Below are 12,720 nucleotides of genomic sequence, written 5' to 3'. Positions count from 1 at the left end.
GTCCCAGGGCTGACGGTTTTCATGCCAGCTTTGCAGACGGGAAAGCAGAGGCTAGAATAGCCAAGGGCTTTTTTCAGGGTCAACATTGGATGTGAGGCCTGATGTGATGTGATAAATCTCATCCCCCTTTCCCACAATGGTGGTTCCCAGACAAGAGACCTGGATTGGTTGAGGCTGCATCAGAATCACCTGGAGCACTTGTTAAAATACAGATTCTGGGGCCCACAGAAGCAGAATATGTGTATGTGTGTGAGTACAGAGGTTGGAGGCTGGGAATCTGAAGTTCTATAAATGAAGGTGACCCATACCCTGCTCTCTCCCTTCCCCTGCACCACCCCCATCTTTACACCATGCCCTTTTCACCACATTTCAGAGCCCGTGGCAGCTCAAGTGAGTCCCTATGCTGAAAGACAGAGACAATTTATGAGAATAATTCAACTCCTTTGCACATGAGGGACCACAGGCTCAGAGAGGTTAAGTAACTTGCTTCAGGTCACACAGCACTTAGATGGGAGCCCTGGGATTCAAAGCTGTGTCCATGACACAACTGGCAGTGTTTAATGATGCCCATGACCATAAAGAGGAGGCAGGGTATTCAGGGTGGGAGAGGAATTTAGCCCTCCAAGGTGCATGTGAGGGATGCTCAGACGTCTTAGAGAGCCCCACCCAGATCCTGAAGGTCCACCTACCATCCAGCCTGGGGGGCAGGCACACTCGCCAGTGATGTGGTGGCAGGTACCCCCATTCTGGCAGGGGCAGCGCAGCTCACAGTGAGCCCCGTGGCTCCCAGGTGGGCAGAGCTCCTCGCAGCTGCGTGGGGAAGCAGAGGCGTTAGAGGCAGCTGCATGCAGATGAGGTCACAGGGTCCTAGCGCTGCCAGTCCCAAGGCTCCCGGGCTCCCTAGAAGTTAGTGAGTTCACAGTCAGTGTGAACTATACTAGGCACAAGGCCAGGAGAGGGAAAACAGGGCTCAGATACAATGAACTGGAAGGTTGTGTGTTTGGGCCAGTACTTGTGGGATGACTTAAGGGCTTTTAGTGTAAAGAAGAGTGCTCTACCGGGAGGGAAAGCTGAGGAAGGCTTCCCTAAGAGGGAGACATTTCACTTGAGTCTTGGAGGTGAAGTTAATTTCACTGGGAGAAGGGGAGGAAGGGCATGCCAGGCAGAAGGAACAGCACAAGCAAAGGCCATGAGACATAGCCATGACTCCAGTCTTCAAATTCTGCCTAAATTCAGAGAGAGGGAGAATCTGGGGCATGCCTCCACCCTCTTCCAGGCTTTCAGCTACCACAACAGGCTTCTGTACAGGGACTATCACTGCTGAGATGCAGGGAAGGATTTGCCTGGGGTCTTGGTCTTGGGCCTTAGCCCAATGTTTTGCCCCTGGAGCTGTGGCCAGACACTGGGGCAGGGGACACACAACATCCATCAAAGATGTATCTGCAGCCAGAGTCCTTGGGTGTCCCCTCAGGATCTAGGGCTGTTGGGGAGGCCACTGAGCCTTTGACAGGGTGGGGAGGAGAACTTCAGTCTTGCCTCTGAAGGGGTCTCAACTAAGCAGCCTTGGAGGGCTTCTGTCCATGCAGCCTCCGTCTCCAGGGAACTGGAGTGAGGGGCTGCTTGGGGTCTGAGGGGAGAAGGTAAGGGAAGAGGAACAGGCGCAGTAAACTCCCCGAGTCTGTGCATGATATCTGCCCAGGGCCCTCACCCCCCTCTGCCTCAAATGGCCTGGAAGGGTCAACAACGGCATTTGGGTTACGATCAGAATTCCAAACTAAGGTCTGGGGCCCGGACCAGGAAGGGCCTCCTGGGAGGAGGTTAGCCAGCTCCTCTGGCCACGAGAGCCTCCATCAAAATGTGTCCTCCCAGCTCGCACCAGTCACCCTGGGGCCTGGACAACAGGGATGTGAGGGTGTGGGCGAGGCCCGGGCGTTCAGCCTCTGCAGGACTTGGGGTCGGAGCGCAGGAGACTTTACAGCCAGGACTATCTTGACCCTCCAAGTGTTTCCCGATCCTGCTCTCCCAGCCGCCCCGGGCTTTACTCACTAGACGCCAGTATAGCCGGGCGAGCAGAGGCACTCGCCGGTGCGGGGATCGCAGCTGGTGCCGTGGTGGCACTGGCACGGCAGCTGGCAGCCCTTGCCGTGGGTGCCGGGCGCGCAGAGCTCCTCGCAGCGCCAGCCTCGGAAGCCGGCGGCACACACGCAGGCACCGGTGATGGGGTTGCACAGGGCTCCGTTTTGGCACTGGCACCGGCTGCTGCAATGGGGGCCCCAGTGGTCGCTGTCGCAGCCTGCAAGAGAGGAGCGGGTCAGGGCAGAGGGGTCCCCGTGGACTCTGCTTGGGATGGGGGCTGGGAACAGCCTTCCCGTCTCTGCATTGCTCTTCCCTGGATAGGAGGCAGCAAGGGGTTTCTGGATGGAAGCTTTGGTGCTTCATAGCTCCATCGGCTCCTTGCCAAGCCCCACTCCACCCCCCAAATAATCATCCAAGCTCAGAAGCTTCTTTCCTCAACGCGTCTCCCAGTCAGGGTCATTCCATTCCAACCACACCTCTCCAGAACCCCCTCTCCGGTACTGAAACTCTGGAACCACAAGCCATTTTACCTTTGCTAAAACTCTTCTGGGTTGGCTCTCTCTTCCTCTCAGCCAGGCCCTTTCTCTTCCAGTGTGCCTCCCCTCTTCTCCGTGACCCTCCTCCCCTTCTTGGTGCCTCCCCAGCCCAGCCCTCATCTCTCTCTCTTTCCATCTCTTCCTGAAACATTAGTTCTTCTCACCTCTTGCATCTCACTCGCTGTGAACAAGCCTTCTAACGCCCTGCCCCTCCCCCAGCACCATCTCCCTGTCACCACCTCCACCCGCATCTCTCTTTCATGCCGCGTCTCCCTAACAGTAATGCCTACACCTCCTGGTTCCTTCATCCTCAGTTCAATTTCATTACTTTCCAAGCAGCCAACTTCAGAAGGAGCAGGAAAAAAGAAATATTTTCCTGGGATGTGACAGACAGCCTTGAAGATCTTTATATGTAATTAAATGTTTCAAAGAGTGATATCTGAGCCAGCTTTGCAGAAATTCACACTCTGCGGCGGGGGGGGAAAGGGGCTGAATAGCAGTCCTCAGGTAGGTCACCCAGCCTGCTGCCACTTCCTAGTCTGACCCTCACTTGATGCATACAAGACACACAACAGCAAGACATCCTTCAACTATAGCCTCATTCACTCAAATCCTGGAGTAGAGGTGCATGTGGAGTTCAGGCAAGGACAAGCATAAATAATGTACTAGGACATGTTCCATGGAGAAAAAGACTGCTCCCAGCTAAGGAAGCAGGCAACATTTCCTGGAAGAGAAAGCATCTGAAGTGGGCTGTAAAAGATGTCTCCCTTGTCTGACAATCAGAGTGACTAACTGTCCCAGTTTCACCATTGAAAGTCCCTCATTCTGAGAATTCTCTCTGTGCTGGGCAAACTGGAATGGCTAGAGACCCTACTGCCTGAAGTCAAGGAGATGATTAGTTGACCTTTGTGCTCCAGTGACTGTAGGGTTTACCCACTCAAAGAGAAAAGGGGGCAGGTGAGTGGGATTGGGGAAGGTGTCCCTGGGGCAGGCTCAGTATGAGCAAAGAGACAGTGGTACTTGAGTGCTGGGTATGTACAAAAGCACAAGGTTCTAGCGAAGCCAGTGAGTACATGGGATCTTTGGAAACTATAAGGCTGATGGAAGAATCACTCTACCAGCCCCACCAACCCTCCTGCATATACTTCCCACTTGCTGACCAGGGTCAATTGGTCAAAGTCATGGAAACTGTCCATTACTTTTAGTAGATGGAACCACACTAGGCCTGGAATCCCAATCACCCTATCTTGCATCATCCCTTCTTCACTGTGCCCCAAATATATACACATACAAACCGAGCTGCCAAATTCTGAGCAAGACTCACCCTGCATTTTCTACCTGGTACTACAGTAAGTGAGGCAAAAACCAAGTCCAATAGCCAAAACAATTTTGAGAAAGATGAACAAAGCTGGGGGCATCACACTTTCTGATTTTAAATTATATTACAAAGCTATAGTAATTCAAACAGTATGATATTGGCATAAAAACAGACACATAGATCAATGGAATAGAATACAGAGTCCAGAAAGAAACCTACGCATATATAGTCAATTAATTTATGACAAAGGAGCCAAGAATATACAATGGGGAAAGGCCAGTTTCTTCAATAAATGGTGTTGGGAAAACTGGACAACCACATGCAAAAGAATGAAACTGAACCCCTATCTTACACCATATGTAAAAATCAACTCAAAATGGATTAAAGACTTGAATTAGGACCAGAACAAAAAAACTCCTAGAAGCAAACATAGGTAGTACGCTCCCTGATATTGGTCTTGGCAATGATTTTTTGGATTTGACACTAAAAGCAAAGGCAACTGAAGCAAAATCAACAAGTGGGACTACATGAAACTAAAAAGCTTCTGCACAGCAAAGGAAACCATCAACAAAATGAAAAGGCAACCTAACAAATGGGACAAAATATTTGCAAATCACATATCTGATAAGGGTTTAATATCCAAAATATATAAATAACTTATACAACTAAATAGCAAACAAACAAACAATCTGATTAAAAAATGGGTAGAGGATCTGAATAGATATTTTTACAAAGAAGACATACAGATGACCAACAGGTACTTGAAAAGATGCTCATAACCATCAGGGAAATGCAAATCAAAACCACACTGAGGGGACTTCCCTGGTGGTGCAGTGGTTAAGAATCTGCCTGCCAATGCAGGGGACACGGGTTCGAGCCCTGGTCCGGGAAGATCCCACATGCTGTGGAACGACTAAGCCCGTGCGCCACAACTACTGAGCCTGCACTCTAGAGCCCTCGAGCCACAACCACTGAAGCCCGTGTGCCTAGCGTCCACGCTCCACAACAAGAGAAGCCAGCGCAATGAGAAGCCCACGCACCGCAATGAAGAGTAGCCCCCGCTTGCTGCAACTAGAGAAAGCCCACGTGCAGCAATGAAGGCCCAATGCAGCCAAAATAAATAAATAAATAATTTACTTATTAAAAAAAAAAAAAGAATGCATAGATTAAAAATAAAATCCACACTGAGATATCACCTCAAACCTGATAGACTGGCTATTATCTAAAAGACAAGAAATAACAAGTGTTGACAAGGATGTGGAGAAAAAGAAACACTTGTGCATTGTTGGTGGGAATTTAGGTTGGTGCAGTCAGTATGGAAAACAGTATGGAGGTTCCTCAAAAACTTAAAAAGAGAACTACTGTAAAATCCAGCAATTCTACTCCTGGGTATTTATCTGAAAGAAATGAAAACATTAACTCGAAAAGATATCTGCACCCCTATGTTCACTGCAGCATTATTTACACTAGCCAAGACACAGAAGCAACCTAAATGTTCATCAATGGATGAGTGGATTAAAAAATGTGTATACACAAATGTATGTGTGTGTATGTATACACACACACATATATACACATGCACACAATGGAATTTTTTTTTTTTAAAGATTTATTTATTGATTCATTCATTGATTGATTGCTATGTTAGGTCTTCGTTTCTGTGCGAGGGCTTTCTCTAGTTGCGGCAAGTGGGGGCCACTCTTCATCGCGGTGCGCGGGCCTCTCATTATCGCGGCCTCTCTTGTTGCGGAGCACACGCTCCAGATGCGCAGGCTCAGTAATTGTGGCTCACGGGCCTAGTTGCTCCGCGGCATGTGGGATCTTCCCAGACCATGGCTCGAACCCGTGTCCCCTGCATTAGCAGGCAGATTCTCAACCACTGCGCCACCAGGGAAGCCCCCTGGAATTTTTTAAAAATAATTTTATTTACTTATTTATGGCTGTGTTGGGTTTTCGTTGCTGCGTGCGGGCTTTCTCTAGTTGGCGGCTAGTGGGGACTACTCTTCGTTGTGGTGCACAGGCTTCTCATTGCGATGGCTTCTCTTGTTGTGGAGCACAGGCTCTAGGCATGCGGGCTTCAGTAGTTGTGGCACGTGGGCTTCCGGAGTTGTGGCTCACAGGCTCAGTAGTCGTGGTGCACAGGCTTAGATGCTCCACAGCATGTGGGATCTTCCCGGACCAGGGCACGAACCCACGCCCCCTGCATTGGCAGGCAGATTCTTAACCATCGCACCACCAGGGAAGTCCCACACAAGGGAATATTATTCAGCCACGAAAAAGAAGGAAATCTTGCCATTTGTGACAATATGGATAGACATTTTGAGGGCATTATGCTAAGTGAAATAAGTCAGACAGAGAAAGACAAATACCATATAATCTCACTTATATGTGGAGTCCAACAAACAAACAAACAAACATCGAACTCATAGATACAGAGAACAGACTGGTGGTTGTCAGAGGTAGGGAGTGGGCAAGAGGGGCAAAGGTAGTCAAAAGGTACAAACTTCCAGCTACAAGATAAATGAGTTCAGGGGATGTAATGTACAGCATGGTGACTATAGTTAATAATTCTGTATTGTATATTTGAGAGTTGCTAAGAGAGAAGATCTTAAAAGGTCTCGTCATAAGAAAAAAACAACGGTAACTGTGTGATGTTAGCTAGACTTAGGGTGGTGATCATTTCTCAATATATACAGATGTTGAATCATTATGTTGTAACCTGAAACTAATATAATGTTATATGTCAATTATATCTCAATGTAAAGAATTGAGTCCAGTTATCATTATAACCTGCACTCACACTGAAAGAGGCTCACAGGACAGAGAGTGAGGGAGCACCCAGCAGTCCGGCGTCTGCCACGTCACCTTCTCTCTGGGAGATCTACTCAGTGAGTAGAAAGACAGCAGAATTACCTACTGTATCATTTCTCTCTCTCTTTTTGTTGTCAAGCATATGTAGTTAAATTTGCATGAGTTTAACGTACATATGATATGACTCCATTGTAATAATAATAACCACCACATTTTAAATGCTCACTTGTGACATTTAAAACTATGTGAATTAGGTTTTATTATCTCTCCATTTTACAGATGGGGAAATAAAGGGTCAGAGAGATTATGTGATTGCCCAAGGTTATAGTCAAGGGCAGGCCAGGTCTTCTGGCTCCAGCACTCTCCACTGGAGGTGCATGTGACACTTTCTGAATGATGATTCTGAGGAGAGAGATTTAAGAGGTGCCACCGGGGACAAGGTGGCAGTTGCAAAGCACGAGGACCGGGACACCACAGAGACTAGCCACATCCTCCCCACTCATCACTATGAACAGCCCTGGGACCCAGAACAAGGGATTCCCCTCATTGTGCTGGCATAGTCACTGCCCTCAGACCTTGGCTCTGTACTGAACTGTTGGAGTCCACAGCCAGCTTGCCCTTGGGGCATCCCAGGGCAGACAGTTATGCTTTGCTTATCAGACAGGACCTCCATTCACTCTGTCACAACCAAACCCAGTAAGAAGCAAAACTATGCCTCTGATAAGGGAGCTGGATATTGTCATGAAGGCCATGCACTAACACTTGGGTGCTTTCGTTCTTCTACTCGTTCATTCAACCAAGCACCTGCGAGGGCCAGAAAGTGTCCCGCCCTCTTGGAGTGTATAATGGGTGGGGACAGAGCAACGGGAGCGGCATTTAAGGCTGACTGCAGAAGGGCTATAATCGGAGTCATTCAGGGCATCAGAGGAAGACACAGGCAGGTCTGAACCCAGACAGGGGTGGTTAGGGAAGATGTCTTCAAAGAAAAGACCTGAAGGAGGGGTGAGGGTGGGGAATGAATCTAGGCAGAGGAAATAATGTATATAAACGTTTGGAATGGGGAAAAAGCATGAATGTGAGGGAAAATGAAAAAAAAGATATGTGTGTCTGGAGTGTAGACTTTAAGGGAGACCAAGGTACAAGGTGAGGTCGATTCCTGGGCTGGGTACCAGGTCCAAGGGCTTTGTGAGCCATGTTAGGGGGGGCAGACTTCGTACAAGGGCCGGGAGGCTCTGAATATGTCCTAAGTGGAGGACTGACAAGACCAGGTGTGGCTGCTGAAAGATTGGTCTGGTGAGAATAGATATGTGGGCAGGAGAGATGGAGTAGGGGTGGGGTTGGGCGCCTGGCTGTTATAATGGGAAGGAGATGATGGTGGCCTTGACTAAGGTAGTAGCATCTGGGATGGAGACAAGGGGACAGATTTCAGCTGAGTTTATGAGGTTGAATCAGCAAGGACGGGGTGACTGACAGGGTGCTCAGGGAAGAAGAGAGAGGGAGGTTGGTACCCTAGCTTTGGCTTAGGCTGCTGGGTGGATGTTGGTGCCACATTCTTTATGGAAACACAAGGGGAAGAGCAAACACTCGGGGGAAAAGGATGAGGTTAATTTTGCTCACTGTGTTTTGCGGTGGCTAAGGGACATCCAGGAAGGCATTCAAAACCCATTCACCTACTGACTGATGCCCTCACACTTGGGTGCTTCTGCCCTTCTACTCGTCCATTTGACAGACATTTACTAAGCACCTGCTAGTGGCAGAAAGTGTCCCGCCCTCTTGGAGTGCACAGTCTAGCGGGGACAGAGCCACGGGAACAGCATTTACAGAACGCTGTGAAAATGCCATGATAAGGCAGTTCAGGGCATTAGAGAAGCACGTGGAAATGAAATTCCATTAAGTCCGACAATCCGGGTTCTCAGACTAGATGGTGTGTGTGTGTGTGAGAGAGAGAGAGTGTGTGTGTGAGTGTGTGTGTGCATGCACGCGCACACTGTATATGCTTGTGTTTACATCTGTGTATGTGTGTTTTATGGGGCTCCCCCCCTCCAAAAAGAGCTCTATGCACATTAGAAACTGACGGAAATAAACAGAAAACATTTTTAGGCTAAAAAAGCAAAGCAACTTGGAGTCACTAACATAGGAGGAAATAATCCCTCATATCAAAATTGACAGGAAGAGATTCCATTCGATTAGAATATTCTGATTAAGGAAGCAGGGAAGTGTGTAATCCATTCCACAGACATTCCCCCTACAGTGATTAAGTGAAAAAAAAAAAGTTAGGGTTCACAGGGATAAGCTTCAGTTATCTTAGAAAATCCACTTAAAAACACCTCTTTCCCTAGCAATGACAGAGAAATGAGTCAGTGAGTCAATTATCTACCCTGTTGAAGGTGAATAAAAACTATCACCATTAAAATTACAACAGGACTTTGCATTCTTTCACAGACGATCGCAAACTCTTTCCAATTTGGCCCCGGAATGTCAGCCCCTCACAGACTTTTTAAATTTCTGTCACAGATGCTCCTTCCTAATTATATTTGGCTTTGGCTGATTTTTTCAAGTGGGCGGATCTTGTCTGGGCAGCGAGTGAGGGCTTAGGCCACCCAAAAGTCTGTGGCCTGGCTTGTTCTGGTCCTTTAATCCGGCCACCTCTCGCCCTTCCCAGCCTGCGCATCTCCCAGCTGACCTATACTTTCTGCAGGGCCCAGGCTTGGGTACTCCCTCACCTCCACAAGGGGAGTGGCTACGTCTCTCCCTTCACCACCCACCTTCACCACAGACACGCTTTCAAATTTGTAAGTCCACTTGAAAGGGCGGTTAATATGTGCCAGGCCATGAGATAAAGGCATAAAGTAAATTTTCTCATTTAATTCTCACAGCAACCCCTCTAACGCGGGTGCTACTCTTATCCCCATTTTGCAGATTAGGAAACAGAGGCCCAGGGAGGTTAACTACCTTGTCCAAGGTCACCCAGCTGGGGAGTGACTGGCTGTCTGAGCTCTAACCCCTGCTGTTCTACTGGGTGTGGCCTGCTGTTGATGGAAGAGGGGATGTGGGATGTTGGTGGTCAGCCTGGGCTTAGACAGCACAGGGAGATGTGAGAGCAGGGGCTCATTTTCCACAAAGGCCTTATCCAGGGATTGGTTCATGTGGAGGTGGTGGTCATAGGGCCCAGGTTTTTCATGACTGGCCCTACTTCCCATAATTTTATCCTCTTCAGTTAAGATAATTTATTTCTTCTGAACTTTTCCAACTGTGATAAAACATGTATAACATACATTTTGCCATTTGAATCATTTTTAAGTGTACAATCAATTCAGTGGCATTAATTAGACTCATGGTGTTGAGCAGCTGTCACCACTATTTCCAAAACTTTTCCATCACCCCAAACTGGAACTCTGGAACCATTAAGTAATAACTTCCCATTCCCTCTTCCATTCTGGAAACTTCTAATCTACTTTCTGTCTCTATGAATTTGCTTCGTCTAGGTATTTCACATAAGTGGAATCATACAGTATTAGTCCTTCGTGTCTGGCTTCTTTCACTTAACATAATGTTTTCAAGGTTCATCCATGATGTAACATATATCTGTACTTCATTCCTTTTTATGACTGAATAGTGTTCTATTATATAAGTACGCCACATTTTGTTTATCCATGCATCTCTTGAGGGACACTTGGGTTGTTTCCACCGTTTGGCTACTGTGAATAATGCTGCGGTGAACATGCATGTCCAAGTATCTTTTGGAGTCCCTGAAGATCACTTATTAAAGGCACAACTTGCTATGTTTTTATGCCTTTGTTGACTTTCTCTATTAGGAGCAATAACTTGGTTGACCATTGTTTTTTTGTCACCACTTCTGTATAAGTAGCTTTAGGTGTCTTGTGTCCAATCTCCTCTACTAGCCTTGGAGTCCCCGTGGGTTACAGCATGGGGACCTGGGTGCGTTCTTTTTTTTTTTTAATTTATTTTATTTTAACTATTTATTTATTTTTTGGCTGCATTGGGTCTTCGTTGCTGCGCACAGGCTTTCTCTAATTGCGGCGAGCAGGGGCTACTCTTTGTTGTGGTGCGTGGGCTTCTCATGGCGGTGGCTCCTCTTGTTGCAGAGCACGGGCTCCAGGCATGCGGGCTTCAGTAGTTGCAGCACACGGGCTTCAGTAGTTGTGGCACACGAACTCAGTAGTTGTGGTCACAGGCTTAGTTGCTCCGCGGCATGTGGGATCTTCCTGGACCAGGGATCGAACCCGTGTCCCCTGCATTGGCAGGCGGATTCTTAACCACTGCCCCACCAGGGAAGGCCCTGGGGTGAGTTCTTGTTTGCAGCTGTCCCTGCCCCCCACATGCACACACAGTCTCACCCAGCGTCCAGCCCAGAGCTGGGGACAGGAAGAGCCATCAGCCATGCTGACCAGGGGGCTCGGCCAGCCCTTCTCCAGTGACCAAAGAGCCTCCTCCCAGCCGCTCATGGGGATCCACATCCTCAGACTGTGGTCCTTGGCCTGGCTGCTCATCAGCGCCATCCTGGAGGTTTTAAAAACCTCTCATGCCTGGGCTTCAGCCCTGGACATTCTGATTTAATTATTCTGGAGTGGTGGAGCCCAAGGACAGGTCCTTTTAAAAAGCTCAGCAGATGAGAATTACTATCTTTCTGGTGATCTGCGTTCTCACTGGTCCTCTCAGGGAGATGGGCAGGAAGACGCTGAGTCTTGCGGGGGGGGCGGTGGGAGAGATGGACGATTCCTCCCATTCCAGAGATGGCAATCCTGAGACTCAGCAAGGAGGGAGACTGGCCATTGATGTGAAGGTCAAGGGGTAGAAAGGAATCTGGAATGCAATGGCCCTGAGCTGCCCCGGCCTGTACCAGAGTCTGGGCCAAGGCCCCCACAGCGCCCGCTTAGCAGTGGAAAGGCTTGACACAGTCAGAGCATCTCCCAGGAATGGCCCATGCCCCCACCCACCCTGAGAAGAAGTGGGGGAGCTGCCAGGTCATGGGATTGCTCCTGAGTTTACAAAGCAGCAGGCATGGAGGCAGAGACAGAGCAGCAGCCACTGGAAACCATTTCAGCTGCTAAATAAAGTGACTTCCCAGTGAGCGAGGCCGTTTGTCAACTGACTTACCCCAATAAAAGTACAGGCAGGGACTTCCCTGGTGGTGCAGTGGTTAAGAATCCGCCTGCCAATGCAGGGGACACGGGTTCGATCCCTGGTCCTGGAGGATCCCGCATGCCACGGAGCAGCTAAGCCCGTGCAGCACAACTTCTGAGCCTGCGCTCTAGAGCTCGCGAGCCACAACTATTGAGCCCGCGCACTTAGAAGTCACCGCAACGAGAAGCCCACGCACCGCAGCGAAGAGTAGCCCCCGCTTGCCGCAACCAGAGAAAGCCCGTGCGCAGCAACGAAGACCCAACACAGCCAAAAATAAATAAAATAAAATAAATAACTTTATTTACATAAAAAGAAGCACAGGCAAATCCTCAAAGGCCAAGCCCCTCCACTTTTTCCAGACCCAAGCTGCAATTTTGAGGGAGCATCGAAGCGTGGGTCGGAGCCAACGCTGGGCAATCTTGGGCAGCCCCCTCCCTTCTCTGGGCCTCTGTGCTTAGATGTGTAAAATGACAGATTTGGATCAGTGGTTCTTGCTTGGAGTAGGTCACCCTCCCAAAGAGGGCACCTGGAAATAGGGGGAGGGAGGGATTAGGTTGTCACAAATGATCAGGGACAGTCCTGCACAATGAAGAACTATGCCCTCCAAGTGCCAGTGGTGTCCGCATTAAGAAACACCAGTATGGGGTGGGGGAGGGTTGGATTGGGAGTTTAGGACTAGCAGATGCAAACTATTATATATAGAATAGATAAACATCAAGGTCCTACTGTAAAGCACAGGGAACTATACTCAATATCCTGTGATAAACAATAATGGAAAAGAAAAAAAGAAAAAGAAACACCAGTAGGTATACGCTGGGATCTCTTCCCATTCTG

At 48.6% G+C, this 12,720-nt stretch overlaps 1 protein-coding gene across 14 annotated transcripts in view; it reads right to left on the bottom strand.

Annotated features, from left to right (window-relative positions):
- Window positions 1-12,720, bottom strand: part of MEGF11 (multiple EGF like domains 11) — a 415,557-nt gene that overhangs the window by 79,589 nt on the left and 323,248 nt on the right. For all 14 annotated transcript variants that reach the window (XR_009007618.1, XM_057543621.1, XM_057543627.1 and 11 more), the window contains 2 exons: window positions 2,047-2,293; window positions 690-810 (listed from right to left, as the gene is read on the bottom strand). Coding sequence is in view for 13 of the 14 variants with exons in the window: in XM_057543621.1 (XP_057399604.1) it covers window positions 690-810; window positions 2,047-2,293 (368 nt within the window). In the remaining variant the exon portion in view is untranslated. The remainder of the gene's footprint in view (window positions 1-689; window positions 811-2,046; window positions 2,294-12,720) is intronic.

Source organism: Balaenoptera acutorostrata, chromosome 3 (assembly GCF_949987535.1).
Source record: "Balaenoptera acutorostrata chromosome 3, mBalAcu1.1, whole genome shotgun sequence".
In the NCBI taxonomy this organism is placed as follows: domain Eukaryota; kingdom Metazoa; phylum Chordata; class Mammalia; order Artiodactyla; family Balaenopteridae; genus Balaenoptera; species Balaenoptera acutorostrata.
The sequence above is the reverse complement of the archived record's forward strand: the minus strand, read 5'-3'. Positions and strand labels throughout refer to the sequence as shown.